Source organism: Orussus abietinus, unplaced genomic scaffold (genome assembly GCF_000612105.2).
Source record: "Orussus abietinus isolate OABI.00-Male unplaced genomic scaffold, Oabi_2.0 scaffold164, whole genome shotgun sequence".
Lineage (NCBI taxonomy): Eukaryota > Metazoa > Arthropoda > Insecta > Hymenoptera > Orussidae > Orussus > Orussus abietinus.
Window position 1 is genome coordinate 207,126 of NW_019396003.1, and position 18,708 is coordinate 225,833.

The window sequence follows — 18,708 nt, forward strand, 5'->3', positions numbered from 1 at the left end:
TATGAAAACAAGCTATTATGCGTATGTCCTCGCTACACCGAGACTGTACCAAAAATATTACTCATTTGAGATGACTTAGTGTGGGAGTTTCATTGAAATTGTATTAGGAAATCTTTATATGCGACGAGAAACATGATCGATTCTTGAAACAAAATACTAGATGTCGAAAGCAGTGTTTCATGAAAACACTGCCGAGCGTGCACTTGCGAAATGTACAAAGCAACGGAACGAAGGATTTATCACAGTTATAATTAAGTTTACTTGAGAAACAGGAAGGAGGGGCGTGGTAAAAATGCAACATACACGTTGAAAACCTACACAAGTACAACAAAAAGGTAGTTATCAATCCAGAAAAAAGTGTAATGAGTAATGCAGCGTCTTTATTCGCAGATAGGTTTCGATGGAACTACACCACCAGAAGCATAATCTGTACGCTTAATTACTCGTACGAAAAGTCATCGAGATAAAACGCTTGATAGTTAAAATCGTATAAGTGCACGCTAATTTAAAGAATGTCCAACAATTCGTGATCGGGAATATTTTAGCTGCTTAGAACAGCATCTCTCACTTGTGTTGTATAAGGAAAAGGTAGTGACTCTCCGTCGAGTACCTATCACTCGATTAATCGGTTCATTCCGCATAGATATTGGGTCCTCTTACTAATCTAAAGTGATATCATTAACATCCTCGACAGATCGTGTAACAAAAATGAAAGAACTATCTGCTCAATTAAAAGTTGTGATCCCTTGCAGATACATTTCCTCAAATATAAAATTGAACATTGACAACTTCCCGACAACTTATTGCAATGAACGCATATTAGCTGCTACGATGACAACACTCATTATACTACTGCGGTTCTTTCTGATTCGTTCCCACCAAGCATGCTATATTACAATTACATAACACAGGGTATATAACGAAAGTTATTCAAAGAATACATTGATATTATATAATATCGAATTATTACCGTTTCGTAACATTGTTTGAAATTTGTCTTCAATGCAGTTGTATAATACTAACATAACACATAACATGTTATCGATATGTTATGTGTAAGGTAATTATTCGTTTTATAACAGCGTTATGTAACTGTGCAGGACATAGTAATATAAATATAAATATTACGTACATGTAATATGCATTTTATATTATATGTTACAAAGACGTATGTAACGGTTACAGTGTTTTTATGTTATATCTTTGAAAACCAAAGGAAGAACTGTTTCTTTACCCATTTTAACTAAATCCATTGGTACCCTGTAGAGTGTATAAAGTATTATTCCAATGCGGTAGAATGCCCAATCGTCAACGTGATAAAATGAACTATTTGGCGAATTAGCTTTTCTCTTTTCGTTTCTCAATTGGCATCATTCTAATTTAAGATCAATCATCAATAACATCAATATCGCACTATCTATGATATTTGAAAAGGCCATCGCAGAGCAGATATTCACACAAGCCTTAAAAATATTACTTAAGTATCTATCCGATGTATGCAGATCTCCCGTTGCAAATTCCATCCTGTAACGTCGTCTTTGAAGATAATAGTTTTTCTTAATTGTAATTTCAATTCAGCCTTTCTTGTAGCATACAGAATGCAATTTCTTTCACACGGTATGAGTAGAGATCTTTATCTAGCTTGAATTAAATAAATACTGAGTAAAAGACGTTAATTTTCTTCGGAGAGATCTCTTACTGTATCACATTTAAATCGTTTTTATCGACTCTTGTTCATAATTCCACAGATTGTTTAAACTAAAGGGACGTATGTTCTTCGCTGGCGAGACTGTCGCTGTCTTCCGTATCAGAAGTAGGCACAGCTTGCACTCTAGCGTACTCATCGGTGTCAATGCTTTTACAAAAATGTATTGCGTATTTCAATTTTTGCCGCAATACTGGTTTACACGAATATCTCGGCATTTTAAGAAGGAAGAAACACGTATAACTCTCCGGTAAGAAATGATCCGGTGGATTGTATTTGTCCATCACCTAGAAAATCGACAAAAAAGAAATGGGAATTAATTATAATATAAATTGATATAAGTTCAGATATTGCAAGTAACTGATATCGTGGATCAAGGCTTTCTATTTTCAAAACAATTGCCTTTGTATAGTAAAAGTACAGAGGTAAATGATATCGAAGGTGTATTACCTGTAAAACGAAGTCTCTCCCTCGAAAATCCGCAATTGTCCGTGGTAAACGAGTTCTACCCCAAACGAATCGCAGAAACAAAGATCTTTCTTGATTTGAAAACTCTTCCATAACTTCCCAGAACCATTGAATTAATGGTGCAGTTGCCTCGATACCTGGGACGATGATATTAATATAAATATATATCTTTTTTTCTTATTTTTCTGATATTAAAATTCTCCATTTCTTATTACGTACTTATAATATATATAGAAAGTATAGGAATTCTTAGGGATTATGATATGTTAAATATTCATTATCACCCTCTTAAGATTTTATGAAAATGACACCTTTCATTGATATAACTTTTTACATTAATAATTAATAGTATAAATAACAATATCTAGTAAGCATTACGAACCTTTGTACGTTGCAACTGATTTTAATAAAGATAAAGGTATATCTGGACTGCCACACACCATTGTTTCAAGCTCTGCTCCACTAAACAAAGCCAACAATGGTACGGGGACAACTTTTGATAAACCTTCCCGTACAGCAGCTACTTGAGCGTCAAACTCGTGAAGTCTATAGTTTAAAGCTAACCGAACGTATTCGTGCCTATTTTCCGGAGTTATCTTTCGATATCTGCGACAAGTTAATAAAATGTATTTTAAAATGTTTAAGGAATTATTGAAATACAAAATGCACTGTAAAACATTTAAATGCCTGCTGTCCTGTGAACGACTAGGATAATAAATTATCATCACAATCTTACCTATTGGATAATGGTACATCATGTCCAACTGCGGAGGGAGTTGAAAAGGGCATTTCCAAAGACTGAAAAACTTTTTCATCAGGGTCCATATCTCTTATGCACAATAAGCCGGGCACGTAATCTCTATCAACTTCTGTCAAGTCACCGGGCGTTAACGAAATTCCAGCTATCTGTTTCCAAACGGGTTCGGCCAAATTCAAGCTCAAAGGACTTCCCGTCCTTATAGCTACTCCCATTAATATTCCTAAAAATTGGAACATATTCAGGTGCAGATGTGAGGTAGCCACCGAATTTAACAGGAAACAATCCCTGTTCGTTCCATTGTCGTCCCTGCCATTGGGTGTCGAAATAAACAGAGGTAAAGATCCGTTTTGTAGTTCGTCGCACATCTCCGCAATACTTTCACTGTAACCACCTCCACAGTCATCGACACTTTCCCCTATTGACATTTACCATCGATTAACAACGAATCAAGGATAATTCGTACAATGAGTTCGGATCAACCCCAATGACCCTTGCAGTGATTTACCTACCGATAAATTTGACCTTCCACACCCGGTGCGGCAGGAAAAGGACGTCTTGCGTCAGTAAAGACATTTTCGAGACCACCTGACCGAATACTGATTTTATCCCATCAGGTCCGGCGAGTCCACCTTTGCTTCTTGCCCTCTTTACTTGGATCCTGTTCAGCTCAATAACCGGTCCGTGTTGGCGGTCCCTGACCATCGTTGCTTGAATCACTTTGCGGAATGTTGCCTCTTTGATGCTGTAAACCAACATAGGAGCAAGTCGGCTCAGACTGATGGGACCTATTGTAGGAAACATCGTCAACGACGGACACAGCAACTCCGCAAAATGATGCAACAGGACCAATCGATTGTGCAAAGTGGAGAACGGCAAGTCTTTCACCAAGTCGTACTCCATCGGGATCGACGCTGGCAATCTGCTCTGCGTGACTTTCGTCGTGCTCCACGCTAACGTGTGAGCACTTCCACACGCGACGCGCGTTATTTTCTTTCCTTGCAAAGCGTGCACAAGCCTTGGCCTTTGCAGAGCGCTCGTGGTTCCATCTCCCAGCTGCCCCTCGTCGTTGTCGCCCCAGGTGAAGACTTCTCCTTTATCGGAGCAGGCCACGCAATGCAAAGACCCCGTTGCAATTGAGATAATTTTCTTACCCTGAAGAGCGGCTACTTTACGAGGTCGACGCACGTGGTCACCGTTGCCATGTCCTAATCGGTGGTAGTCGCCTTTGCCCCTGAAAGTATAGAAAAGAACAGTCAATTTTAATAATATATATTTACAATTAATCAGTTACATACGTTAATCTGCTATTAAGATCGCCGTAAACTAGGGTTACATAAGAGTGTATATTCCTCTCAAGATATCCTTTTATATTTTATGTTATAATATCCTATCAAATTTCGGCAATTGTTATAAATTATGTGTACTTCGGTAAAATAAAGAATGAAAAGCAGTATGAGATTTGCACATTCTTACCAAGTATAAACGGTGCCGGATTTCGTCAACGCCACCGAGAATTGGCTACCGCACTCCACCTTGATCACTCCAAGTCCCTCGAGAGATTCTATTTTCATGGGAAATTTGCAACCATCGCTTCCTCCTCTGCCCAACTTTCCGTAGTCGCCGTCTCCCCAGCTCCATACGTTGTCGTCGTCAGTGACACAAAGTGTTTGAGCATCTCCGCTACCACAGGCAACGTCGATGACCTTGTAACCCTGCAGAGCAGCAACGACCTTGGGCCTCAACTGATCGTCGCTATCTCCATGTCCCAGACGTCCATATCGTCCTGCAATATCGATTTTTCATCTCAATTCGCAAAACAATAAAATTAAACTTGCATGAAACGTGTTTGGGTAACTGCAGAAATATGAGATGAATTTCTTACGACTGAACAATTGTCACAGACAAGCGGTAGGTAGAGACACAGTATAGAAAGTACCTTTTCCCCATGTATAGAGCCAACCGGCACTGCTGATGGCGGCACTGTGATGTCCACCGCAGGCAATGTCGACGATTTCAGTGCCGAGTAAATCCTCGATCAACTTCGGCCTCTCAAAGGACAATCTAACGCCGTGTCCCAGTTTACCATCGTCTCCTTCACCCCAGGAATAAACATGGCCCTCGGAACTCAAGGCAAGGGCATGCTTTCCTCCGGCATTGACGGCGACTTTTTTAATAAAGACGTGCTGAATAGACTCCAAGAGTGTTGGTACCATTACGGAGTCCGTACTTCCAATTCCGAGGCGACCGGCTGAACCGTACCCTTTAAGGTAAATAATAGCAATGCCTTTTATAAGTGCGCGATAAACAAGCATATCTAGTACCATATAAACATTTAAAAAGAGGTCTGTCTTCATTTAAATATCTCTGTAGGTTTAGGTGAAGTTTCTATTAGGCTCGACGTATATTCCACCTATACTTTAGATTAAGAAATAAGATGTTAAAAATAAATTATGACAAGTTGCTCACCAGTCGCATAAACCTTGCCATCGGCAGTGACTGCAAACAGAGTTTGTTCTCCACCAGCGAGCTGAACAGGCCTAAGAGCCGAAAGACTCTCGCAGGGCGAAGGTAGCTTAACTTTAGCACCTTCCAGTCCACCCAGTTGTCCTCTGTGATTATGACCCCAGCCATAAATAGCTCCGGACCCATCCCAAGACAAGGTCCAGTCTTCCGGTCTCCTATTAAGCCACTGCAGTAACTGCTCGTCGTGCTCTTGCTTAAAAATTTCATGGTTCTCGTGGTCTTTGGATCCGGTATCTCCATCGGTGATCATCTCGTTGATTCTTTTGATAACTTCTAAGCAGAAGGGCGCGGGTAGGGAAGTGCGGTTGATAAGGGCTTTGGCAACTCGGGCAGCGAGGCAATACCTCCGGAACCAAGACCACTTGTGGATCTCTGCGCAACATTGCATGGAGTCGAGTTCAAGATCGCAAGCGAGGCCTACGAGGACCTTGAAGAAGTCACTGTGCATCAGTTGCTTGCCACCTCTAACTGCAGGATCCTCGTATTCATACTGTCTGAGCAAAGCTTGGGGTAAGGAGCCCAATAAGGTCGATAGAGCGGTATCGGATCGAATCCCAGGAGCACTCAAGTACACCACCTGGAGCTTCTTCAGGGCCCACATACGCTGCTGGGCGCTCAGAATGCTGAGCTGACTGCACTGCGCCAGGGTGGCTGCCAATCGGGTAACAATGTTCTTGTCGGAATGAATTAAATCATTGTCCAAAAGGTATTCCGCCAGGGTGATGGAGGGCTGAGAGAGTACCGCTCGGTCGGAGCCAAGGGGCTCAAGAGTGGCCAGCACAGGGTAGACAGTGAATCTCCATCCCCATCCGTTGACCGAGCTATCCGAGCAGAATCTCCACCTGAGCTCGTCGCCTTGTATCCTGATCTCGGCCGACCACTCGCTCCACTCCTTGCCAGACCGGACGGCCACGACCCGACAACTACCATCCATGATTGTAAGTGGATCGTGTCTTCTCTCCGTTGAACACTGTCGATCGAACTCAATTCTCAACACCTCTGCCCCAGGAATTTTCACGTGTCCCGTGAGAGTGGTGTCATCGATATAAGGATGCGGCGTCTCCTGGACCACCGGTTGTGGTGCATTGGTCATGCAGTTCGAGTTGGCTGCCGTGTCCTCTAGTTCGGTGACGCAGAGCTCCAGGAGCATGTTCCCTATGGACCTGTTCGCCTTACCTAAAGAGATCAGAACAGAAGAAATGGTCTCCTTGGCGCCGTCGCACACTCTGTTGGCCACGGCGAGCTTTAGAAGGTCCACCAACATCCTCGCGTCGTCCTCGGTTAAGGCCGCGGTGAACTCGTCCAGACCCGATTCGGTGTTGGCCCCTTCGCCAATTACATGGGCGTTGGAAGTCAAGGTAGCCGCGATAACGCTCATGGCGCTGGTGGACATCTTCGAGGCCCGGGAGGATAGACTTGCGGAGCTGGACATGGAAGGGAATACGGCGAGCGGGTAATCCTCGGATTCCGGGGTAGCTCGTGGACTGGAGGCCACGTTGGGTACCTCGGTGACACTCGCTGGCGCTTCACCGCCACCCTGGGCAATCTCGGTAACATTCTGGTAAACCACGGGCCCGATGCTGGAGCTCATGGCCCCCTCTGGAGGAACATCTGGTGTTGCAGACTTCGGGCAAGAGGTTACCGCCGTATGGCTACGTAGAGCCGTGACTATGGCCGTCCTGGCCTGCATGATGTGCAGGGCATTTATCACGTGTTGCAGAGCTTGTTGTTTCGCCACGTTGCTCTCCAGGGAGAGAATGATGTGCGCCAGGGAAGGCCTGACGTCTTTAGGATTCGCAACCGCAGTGGGCTCCGATGGATCCAGAATCCCTATGGACGCCTGGCCTAGGGGATCTTTCAACGTGGGGAACGCTACCGGTTCCTGGTTGCTGGTGGTCGGCTGGTCGGTCAGCACCCAGGCCACGCTGTGGCTCGATCCGCAGGCTACCCTGTTCACCTTTGCGTCTTCCAGACCGTGGACCAGCGACGGCTTCCTATTGACGATGGTTGTACCATTGCCCTGTTGGCCATGGTCGTTGTCGCCCCATGCGTATACCTGCCCGGCATCGGTTACCGCCAAACAGTGAAGAGCACCCACGGCCACGTGGATCACCTTCTTCCCTCTCAGACCATCGACTACGGTGGGTCTTCGCACGTGGTGGTCATTGCCATGACCTAGACGGAAGTAGTCGCCCTTACCCCAAGTCCACACCTCTCCGTACTTAGTCAAGGCCAGGGAGAACTGTGCACCGCATTCCACTTGGATAACCCCGAGACCGGTCAGCCTGTCTATAAGAAGAGGCGTATAGCAGCCATCGCTACCTCCTCTGCCCAGTTTTCCAAAGTCTCCATCACCCCAAGAATATACACAGCCGTAATCGGTCAAAGCCATTGTCTGGGCGTCTCTGCTGCCGCACGCAATTTGGATCACTCTCTGACCCACGAGCGCCTCTACCAGTTTCGGCTTTAGTTGGGTATTCGTGTCTCCATGGCCCAACCTGCCATATTCCCCTAATCCCCAGGTGTATACCTCACCGTTGCTCGCTATCGCCGCGGAATGCCCCGATCCGCAAGCTATATCTCTAATTCTTTTCGATTTCAGGGTTTCGATGAGTTTTGGCTTGTCCAGAGACAAGCGATTGCCGTGACCTAGTTTACCGTCCTCCCCTTCGCCCCAGGAGAACACTTTGCCGTCCAGGGTCAATGCTAACGCGTGTTTGCCTCCAGAATGCACGGCCACTTTCTTTATTACGTATTGACTTAGAAACGGTATGGGTCTAGGTTCGTATACGTTGTTGTTGTCACCGAGTCCCAGCCTGCCGTTAGTCCCTTCTCCGCAGGCGTACAATTTCCCTTCTTGACTGACGATGAAGAGCGTCTTGCTACCCCCAGCGATGTGGACAGGCTTTAACTGAGACAGGGCTTCGCTGTACACAGGTAGCTTTATTTTTGAACCTTTTAGGCCTCCCAATTGGTCCTTGTCGTTTAGACCCCAGACGTATACGGCCGAGTGTTGATGGGTGTCACCTGTGCGCTGCGCTGTCATCTGTTCCTGCACCACCTCCCAGTCAGAAGCTAAAAACGACACAGAGGTGGCCAGCTGGTTCTCGAATAATTTCTTACGTCCGACTATTTGTAAACCATGAATCTTGCAGTCTATACCGCCATTGCGACATTGTTTGATAGCTATTTCAATACAGGGGTAGTACTCTTGGAGGTCTTGCAGCAGAGTGACGGTAGTGTCGGTGTTCCTTACGGTTATCGAAGCCAGCTCTAGCAAACTGCCGAAGGAGTCCCCTCCGCTGACCGCTATCCAGGAAGGCATGTAGCTGCTATCCTGAGGGTTCACCTGTATCTTCAAGGAGTAGATCATGATCCCGGGCAACATCTCTAAACGAATCCAGTGCTTCCCTTGGCAGCCACAGCTCTGCCAGTATTCGCCAGACCCATCGACTAGTCTCAGTGCCCAATGTTCCCTCGACGAGACATCCAGTGATCTGATACATCTTGACCAATCCTCGATCAAAGAGCTCTCGGAGGTGTCCTGCCGATGATATCTCCCCGGTTTACCAGCATAGACCGCTGCCGTCCCTGGTTCGGTAATCCTGTAGAAACCGTGCCGATGGGATCTCTTCGTGTAGAAGCAATTCTCACACAAATTGTAGTTCTCGCAAAGTTTGCACTTGAATCTGGGTCCAGATATGGGCGACATGTGGCAAGAATTGCAAGAAACGGTGTGATGGCACGAGGGTACTCTCTCCATTTCCGCTGCACACCCGGTCCAGCCGTTCTGTTGAGGAAAGTCTACGGACACGTCCTTGCCATTATTGATGATTTCCGTCACGACTCCGACGCTATCGTGGTTCACAGAGCCCCATTTGTATTTGGGAACGGCGACTGAGGCCTTCACGCGTACTTTATCGCCAATCTTCAAGGCTGGTGGTCCCGGTAAAGACGGCGGGTGTCCTAAAAGCTCAATATGGATGAATCTTACCCAATAGGTGCCACCTTTGTGTTGCCAGGCGACCTGCACGTTCAGGTCATGTAGACCTTCCGGGTCGATCTTAACCACCTGGCCCACGTCACCGTGATCCACCTCTTCGTAGCTCTTGCAACAGCGCACCAGCATCCCGGCGGATACGTTATCACGAACGTAAATAGCATACTCGTCTACGGAAAGGAAATCGGACCGTTTCATGAAGGTTCGATGCGCGGTAGAGCCAGCCTCGTGGTTCGACGTCAAGTCGTCGACGTCGTCGCTCGTCGAGTCGTCGGAATCCGATAAACCGTCCACGCTGGACAAGGTCTCGGTATCGCTGAATGCCGCGTCAGGGTTCTCCAAGAGCCAACCCACCACCGTCTCGGTGGTCAGGTGTGCCTCTGTTCCGCTCAGGTTCTTCATGGCAAATTCAACGCTTTTCCGGTGGAACCCCATCTCTATGAGCTGCGTGACTAAAGGACTAGTTGGAGGTCCGATCTTCCTCGAGCTTCTGCAGTGACGACGCTGGCTGGACGTTAAGGACGCCAAGGAACAATCCGACGTAGGACTCGCTGGTTCCGAACCGACCTTGCTGCGATGAATTGGAGTGTGAATCAGTTCCGAGGCCAAGTATTGACTTACCATCAAGGCTGCAGTCTCCAGTTCTTGTCGGCTAAATATTGGCTTCAAGGGCTGAGGTTTGGTGGCTCTTATGAGCATTTCTTGTAACAGGGTCGTCCGGTCATCGTCGCTGTCGTTCGTCAAGGTCTTCAAGACTCGTCTCAGTTTGGACTGGTAGTCAAGTAACATCCTACCGGCGTTCAGCGCTGCTAGTTGCTGTTGTTGGATTCGAAGAACCGATGCGTTGACCACGCCTGCTATAACGGGCATTCCTCCTGGTCTCTTATCCGTTCCACTGTGATTCAGTAATAGGCTGGCCCAGGTAGACATGAGCGAGTCCGTCATGGTCATTCTGTCCAGGTGAAACTTCTCGCTGATCTGTCGTACTGCCGAAAATGGTACCTTCTTTTGTGTTCCGTTCTCATGCAACTGTACGACCAGTTTGGAGTGTGAGGTCAACTTGCAGACCGTTCCAATTTGGTTATCCAATTCAACCAAACCGCCAACTCTGGGTCTACTGTCTAGATCACCGACGACGATTAAGGCAGCCATGACCGTCTGTTGAATTCCCAGACTGTTACCTCCGTCGTTCTCATTCATTTGTATGTGGAACAATGGTCCGTCATTAAGTAAATCCGAAGCCAAGGCTAGCTTCGCTGTTAAAAATGCGTTCAATGCGGTGTTCCAGCCGGGAAGGGAATGCAATTTATGTATCAGGGAAATTATCTCCTCGGCTAGGGTAGAACTGTGCGATGCAGTCAAAGACACTCTACTCTTGTTCGCGTGAAGCTCCGCACGCACTTCGGATTCGCATATGAGAGCAATTTGCCCTAAGAGCTTGAAGACCTTGTCCAAGAATGGCGTCATTTCGGGAGACTCGACTGGCCAGGAGGGCAGAGTAGCGGCAAGCAGCTTCACAGCCATGATTTGTTTTTGCAAGTTGGGGTGATTGTCTTCTCCTATCACATTTAAAAGAAAGTCGACCCAAGCTTGAGTGCTCAGAGCCCTGCACAACATCGGGGAATTGGCGATTGTTTTTAAAATGCTTAGCGTTGCCCAGGTTCCGTGGTGTTCCTTAGCTAGCTGCGTTTGGACGCTGGAGTCGGATTTGCTGGCTGCAGAAATTATTCCTCGGAGGACGGAGGCCAGAATTTTCAACGCGGAATGTTGAACTCCGTCCGATTCTACGCCGCAAGAGAGCAAGATTATTCGTAGCAAGTTAGTGGATGCGTTCTTCAGGTACGTCGTGGGATGGATCTCCTTGACCCCGTTCTTGTCGGACTTACCGCCGTTCACCGACGTCTCGCTGTCGGTGTCGCTATCAGGAGGTGGAGGTGGTTCGGCTAATTTTAGGTCATATTTACCTTCCTTACCCATTCGGTAGGAATTCGTAGTTCCGTTATCCCACTGCACCCTGATCCAGCCGTCCTCCCCAAGTTCGCCTATAACGCTGCCTTCTCCAGGTGGAGATCCGTCCTGGTCGCCCCATTTCCAATCCGCGCCGCGCACGACTCTCGTTCCGATCTTCATCAACGCAGCCAATTCAATACCACTCAGCTGAACAGTCTGTGGCTTACTCATATGCACCGCGTCCTCGTAAATCGCTGCTGCTCCTTCAAGCCGCGGAGGTTTATACTGCATGGAGGGCCCGATTTGCCTCAACAAGGTCAAGATACTGGAAAGAAGACCGGAGTTTATCAAGAGACCGATTTCGTTGGCGTGTTGATAATTCGCGAGCATGCCTAGGATCGTTAAGAGAAATCTTGCTCTCGGCAACTTCCTCAACCACGTATACGTTTCTTGATTGAGACTGCTTTTTCCGGTCGCTTTGGGTTTATTGGGCATTTCGGCTTGCACGACGTAAGCTCTCAGGGCTTGAATCGCCCAAGATGTGACGTCGGCTTCCGCTAGGATCACTTTCGACCTCTGGTAAGGAGTCACCAGTTGAATGTTGCTCAAACAATGGGTGATCCCACCAATCAAACGCTTGTTTTCGTGGGACAATCCAAGCCAACCATTGAGTAGGGAGTACTTGACGGATGTTATCAAGTAATCCTTTTTGAGCAGCTCCTTAATCATTATGATACCTTCTTCGCGCATCTTAGCTCGTTGGATCTGGCAATACATTGCTCGACGTAGAGTCTCGACATCACCTCCATCCTCCGTGATGGAGAAGTTAATAATACTGGTTATCAGTTCCGGATTACTCACAAGAGGTCTAAATTTGATCTTCTCGGTTAACTGCATGATTACGTTCTTTATTCCAGAAATGTCCTCTAACTTGGAAGGCAACGAAGCATTTGGGGTGATGTCCTTCGGTGTTGTATCGTCGTCCGACTTGGTCTTACTCTTACCGTTCTGAATGGAAGCGTTCACGATATCTTCCAATTTAGTGGGAGAATCCTTATTTCTTTTTATGTCCACGATCATAGCACGAACGGCTCGTTTGAACTTCGGGACGGTGTGAAGTAGTTTCAATCTTTGCAGACCTTGGACTTCGTAACTTGTAGCGGGCCTTACCTCGTACAGTAAGAATCTACATTTCTCTTGTGCCGGGGCGCAAACCTCTTTGTAACTCCTGTTTTGCTGTTGCTTCGCTCTTATCAGGTTCCACTTGGTCTGGTGAACGGCCCTGACCGTATCAGCCAAAGGTTTTGTAAGCTTTGCGTTACCTTCCATTACTTCTTGATCTATTAGCGCTATGGTCTGGTGGCCAAGCGCAAGATGCTTTATGATGACGGCTGTTAAAAGGCGACCAATCTCCTCGACAGGATGGTCACCAGAAAAATCCACGTGAGAAAGTAGGTTATTAGCTTTGTTGTATCTATCGACGATAGTTAAGAAAGCTTGTACATAAGCGTCGGTTTTATGAGTTTCTGCCAATGCTTGAATAAAGAACGACACCCTGTCGTCCGCAGGTTTTTGCGGCTCATCTTTGGTACACATAGACACCGGAGGTTCTGTCGGTGAATTCGCAGCTGTGGAGGTATTGCTCCTAGCCTCTCCCTTTTCTTCTTCGTATGGATTCGGAGGCTGCAGAACCTGAAGACCGCCTCTTAGAAATTGTGCGTTCAGCCACGTCCCTGCCTCCTCTTCGGCAGCTTGTAAAGCCAAACTTTGACGCATGGTGTACGCGTGTAGACCTAAAAGGAATCCAAGAGCCCTCTCCATATCAAGGAGTGATAAACAAACGTCCGAAACCTCTACCGTAAACTGCGTATTCTCTGGTTCAGGCTGTGAATAATGTCCTACGAAGCATGAGTCCATGATTCCGTTCATCAGAGAGAATCGAGGTAACGTTATCGTATCCCTCCCTGTGCATCTGTTAAGCATCTCTACATTGCACGAACCTTCGTAACGGAAATCTTGTACGTCGTAGACGTTATTGTTAACTACTATCCAGAGACCACCGTCTCTATTATGGTTTTCTAGATCAGCCCATCGAATTAGAGGTGGCTCGTCATGGACGGGTATTTTGTTTCCGTGCTGTGGTGCGATGATTCCCGGCCATGACAAATCATCGGCATCATCTTTTTCTATCGTAGGTGCTCGTCTGTTAAATTCGTCCAAGGCTTCCAGAATCGGGGAGAGCACTTCCATCCAATTCATGTTAAGTAATAACATTGGATAGTCCACCTGAAGCAGTATCAGACAAGTGATCAGTTCAGGTATCAAAATGTTAATGATGTCGCCTTTCAAGACAGCAGCTACTAGCATGAAACTTTTACTGCTCGTGCCAGCAATCTCGCTCGCTATCGGAAGAACTTCGGTTACGTGGTTGGCAACTTGATGGATGTACTTCTTCAGGAGAGATTCGGCGCCAAGCATCTCTTGATCTCGCGGTTCCTCGTTGCTGCATTTATTGATGCATCCGTACATCTTTGTGATCAGAAGTCGTTGAAATCGGAGTAGTAAGTTCAAGCTTGGGGAGTTGTCGAGTTTTTGCATGTCCTCGTTTCTATTGGACTGTTGCAGAGCTTGAAATCTGGACTGAGTAATGCAAGATCCGTCTTTTATCAATTGCTTGACTAGTTGGAATAGGGATATCGTCACATTGTGCTTCTCCGAGTTGAATTCCTTGGATTGCTTAATTTCCCCGCTCTTAGTCACGGGAAACTCCTTGTCGTCGGAGATATCGATGACCTCGGCCTTGATCGCAGTCTTCAAAGCGAACTCCAATCCACCATCAGCCATTAGACTGGAGACGAGCAAATCAGCCATAAATCTCTGGCCCTTGTTGGTATTTGACTGCTCGAGACTACTGGAATTAGGCAAGAAACTCGAGAGAGTTTTCGCTCGTTCGTTCGCCGTTGGCAGTAAAATGCTCCATCCTGTTTGCAATACCGCTTGTGCAGCTTCTTGAATCGTAGCTAATATACCAGCTCCGCTTGCTAAAGCGATGCAGCGCTGCTTCAACGAGCTGAGCAGGGAGGAGCACCCTAGTCCCACGGATTTGTTATCGATATTGTGAGTTATCATGGCGTGAAACTGTAACCTTAGCAAATTTAATGTCGCCACTGTCAGGCATTCCCGATCTTGCGTAGGGGGCCGAGTACCTGGCAGTCCTTCGCAAGATTTTACCACTAAAGTGTCCAGAAGTTTAAACGTCTCCTCAGAAAGGTCTACCACGAAGGCAACCCTGCTTCCAACGGACCACATGGAGTGCATGGACCAGGCGAAACTCTGCGAAGGGCCCCACACCAAGCCAATGACATTTTTACCAGTTAGGGTCGGGCAAACAGTTGGCTCAGTTACCACAGGACCCAACGATGGATCTATCTGGCCGTAGTCGTTCCTGCCCCATCCGTACACGAGGCGATCCTCCGTAAGCGCCAATAAGTGGACATTACCCACTGATAGATCTATTACTTTTTTGTTCTTTAGGACATCAATAATTTTCGGATAACTGACATGTTCCTCATTTCCGTGTCCCAGTCGAAAGGAGTTGCCTTTTCCCCACGTGTACACTTCTCCGGACGCTGTCAACGCAGCGGAGAAATGGCCACCACAGTAAACCTTAACGACGTTTATGTCGAACAGCTTGTCCACGATTTTGGGAACCTTTGAAACGATAAAGCCGCCTCTGCCGAGCTTCCCGAATTCTCCGTCACCCCAGGAGAAGACGATTCCGGAAGAGGTGACACAGAGCGTTTGACAGTCTCCGCTTCCACAGGCAACGTGGACAACCGTGTGTGCATCCAGAGCGGAGACCAAGGTGGGGGTTAAAACGTCATCGCAGTTGCCGTGACCTAATCTTCCATAGTGTCCTCGTCCCCAGGTGTATAATGAGCCTGTGACTGTCAAAGCTGCGGAATAGTTGCTTCCGCATGCTATGAATGTTATATCCTTGTTAGTAAGGGCCTCCAGTACCTTTGGTTCGTCGTAGGATGTGGTGTCCCCATGGCCGAGTCTTCCACCATCACCATTCCCCCAAGAAAAGACAGTCCCATCCTGAGCCAAAGCCAAATAGTGCTTGCCATCCGGGTGGGAGGCTATCATCGTTATCGTTTTCTCCGCAAAACCGTATATTCTTTGCGGATATTGAGTCTCGGAACCATGGTACATCATGTACACCTTACCACTCAGGGACAAAATCATCAGTGCTCTTTCGGTACAGCATAGTTGCTTCACTCCAAGTTCTGCGATCGCATCGCAGTAGAATGGGGAAGTTCCGTTGCCTAATTTAATTCTTCCCCAAGCCAAGACTTCTTGATACACTTGTGTCTGATTTTTTGAAAAGCCGTCGGTTATGACTGGAGGTAAAAGTGGAGTTGCCAGTCGACTTAAATGACACATTATTACAACCGCTGCTTTTCTTAAATCAACGGCAACGGTGTTGTCGTCGGGTAATCTCAGGTACTTCAGGAGAACCTCGCACGGCCCTGGCAGTACGGTGTTATCCGTATGCCTCGGTTTTGGCGCAGGAATCGTGTTAAGACGTCGAAGTAGTGGAATCAAAGGGGCAGAACAGCCAGGTGGCATCACGCGGTTATCTTGGTTTTTCGACTTACCGCTTAGGTGTAATAGTAAGATTACGGAATCTAAGAGGCTGGATAATGTGCCTTTTTGAGTAACAAGTTCGAGGAGTAAGCACAACGCTGTATGTTGATCCGATAGAGGAACGGGACACCATGATCTACCTGTCACCACGTCCCTACAAATAAAGAAACATCCTTAAAGAACAGATATTTAATGAAACTGAAACGCGACTAAGACGAATAGTGAGGAGTAAGAAATACTTATTACCATTAGCGCATTTTTTTTATCACTCATGTAGTTACTACTCAGGTGTACTGTACTGCGAGAAACTTACCCGGTCACGACTTGACGCAAGAATTTGGCAGATCTTTCAACGACTTCCAGCCAAACTCTGGAAACGGTGCCTTCATCGAAAAGAGTCGCTTCGGGTAACGATTGTAAAGCTTCTAGTGATTCGGTTAATAACTCGCTGCAGAGATCAGCATCCTCCCCGGAACGCCACGCCCGTCGAAGGAATGCAAACGAAAAGTTTAAAGCTGCTCGAGATCCAACACGTGCAAGTCCAACTGTCGCTTTCTCAATAGGTTTTATGCTAAAAGTTTAAACAAATACTGTTAAGAATTTTATGAATAAGAATATAATATCCAGATCGGCATAAAATACGCTACTCACCGAACAGAATTTATTTGTTGTGAATGTGCACTTTGTTTGATAACTATTATATAAAATTATATTACAAATAAATATAATGTACAAATGTATTTGGCTCCAAATTCTACCTAGTTTCTTGCTTCATAGTTATCAATTGATATGGTTGCCTTATTAAAAAAAAATAGTTTTATCTGTATTTTTACTCATAATATATTCTTAGTATCCTTCTGTTACTTATCAGATGTGTATCTATGCCATTATAGTTTTGTAATCATTGTAAGAAATCATTGTAAGAATTGTAAGAAAATGATTTTGTGACATCTGACCGCAATATAATATATAGATTACAAAGTGCACATCCACGTATCTTATAGTAATAGCTTCTTCTTGGTACAGTCTGATCTTATTTATCTGACAAGAACATGGATAGTTTGCAACTGTTTCCCAACACCTTAACTTAATTTGGTTTAAGTACATTATAGTTTTTGAATTCGTACATTTTTTGTGTCTTGACTATATTCTTCTGAATCACTACTTCTTTGGCTTCTTGCGGTTTGTATCGAGACAAAGCTGTGAAATATCTTCTTGCAACAATTAATCTTTGTCTAAGGCGTGTTGCTGAAAGTGTACTATTAGCAACTTCATGACACAGATTTCTTTGCTCCTTTATCAAAGATTCAACGCATGTAGTCAATTCACCTTCAGCTGAAAAAAATAAAGTGTAAAATGGATAAGTTTTGTTTTTATATTACAAATTTCCAAACATATTTGTACAAGGTTTTTAAGGTATTCAAATTACATACATGGTTGTAGTCCCCAAACCCAAGAATCTATTGTGCGTTGCACTGGTATTATTTTTTCTACTGTTGTTGTACATCTTGTGGCTTCTTCTGCATCTAATTTTTGACATGGTCCACAATTACAACCACTTTGAGGTCCACAGATGCCATCACAACAAAGACAGGATAACACTCGCAAATTGCAGTAGTAATGCCCACTGTCACCTGCAGAATGTATTTTATATAAATTTTTGTTTCATCAGAACTTTCCGTACTAAAAATAATTATATAGAATAGTTTGAGTTGTAATACCGTATTAAAAATATGAAAATAAAAAATAATTCTTAATTATTTAGGCTAATGTACCTTTTTTTGCAAGAACACCTGCAGAATTAATTAGACCATCGCTAAAAGATCCAACAATTTCCCCATCCCGTACCATTTCATTCCAAAGTTCAGCAAGTCCATCACGACGAAGGAATCGTTGCAAATCCAATTTTAACCACTTAGCATCTAAACGTACCTCTGGTCTTAATGTTACATTCAGTTGGCTACTCATTTCGCTTTGATTATTTAAATCCTACAGAAATAAACGTATATTATCCGAAATTTTATTATAAACAGAAATTACAGCATTTCTACAAAGTTTGATCTTCTTTCAGATAACGAATGCAATGATTTTCAAATAAAACTCCAGCAAAAGTACTACTATTAATGTTGTTACTATCAGTGAACAAATTTTTATTCTAGATGTATTTTTTAAAATAAAGTAAATAACTTTACACTTTAAGTAAAAATTGAAACAACAAAAAGGAACAAGGATAATGTTACTCCGTTTTCATAGAAAAGGTTATGTTACAATGCTTGAGTAAAACATTAGTTACCTAAACAATCATCTTCGTAATGAACGGTGGAGCCGGTTTTCTATGATCATCGAAATTAATTAATAAAATGTATAATTACTAAAGGTAGCCATCTCTCTTGGTTTCTCTTGACAGTTGGTGACAGGACGTTAGCTAAATAACTGACTTCGTCGCTGTCTGTCGTTACGATACCGGGAGACAAATTTCGTTGCTCGACATCCTTTTTACGTATCCTTTAGTTCGATTAACTGCATAAAAACTCTGCGGTTAATAGTCGTTCGGCTTTACACTCGATTCGAGAACGTATTGATTGTGAAACGTAAATATTTACGGATCCGCAAGCAAGGAGCAGACCATTTTTCGGCTAACCAATTAGAATA

At 45.1% G+C, this 18,708-nt stretch overlaps 1 protein-coding gene across 2 annotated transcripts; it reads right to left on the reverse strand.

The window, feature by feature from the left end:
• Positions 1-363: 363 nt before the first annotated feature.
• LOC105703805 (E3 ubiquitin-protein ligase HERC2) lies at positions 364-18,652 on the reverse strand. 2 transcript variants are annotated; one of them, XM_012432501.2, is made up of 13 exons: positions 18,429-18,652; positions 17,832-18,045; positions 17,490-17,690; positions 17,184-17,391; positions 16,370-16,627; positions 5,400-16,210; positions 4,870-5,193; positions 4,407-4,716; positions 3,443-4,164; positions 2,910-3,348; positions 2,556-2,779; positions 2,156-2,310; positions 364-1,992 (listed from the first exon to the last, which is right to left on the reverse strand). In XM_012432501.2, the coding sequence occupies exons 2-13, from the start codon at positions 18,022-18,024 to the stop codon at positions 1,759-1,761; spliced, it is 14,079 nt and encodes a 4,692-aa protein (XP_012287924.1). In that variant the 5' UTR covers positions 18,025-18,045; positions 18,429-18,652; the 3' UTR covers positions 364-1,758. The 2 variants fall into 2 exon arrangements, with proteins under 2 accessions (XP_012287924.1, XP_012287916.1); XM_012432493.2 differs by having other exon boundaries at positions 18,350-18,652.
• Positions 18,653-18,708: the final 56 nt, after the last annotated feature.

Excerpts from the sequence above, each read along its gene's own strand:
- LOC105703805 (XM_012432501.2), bottom strand. The coding sequence starts at position 18,024 with ATGAGTAGCCAACTGAATGTAACATTAAGACCAGAGGTACGTTTAGAT. Across the intron at positions 2,780-2,909 it reads GATGTACCATTATCCAATAG|ATATCGAAAGATAACTCCGG; the intron begins GTAAGATTGTGA and ends AACTTGTCGCAG. Across the intron at positions 2,311-2,555 it reads ATCAGTTGCAACGTACAAAG|GTATCGAGGCAACTGCACCA; the intron begins GTTCGTAATGCT and ends TCATCGTCCCAG.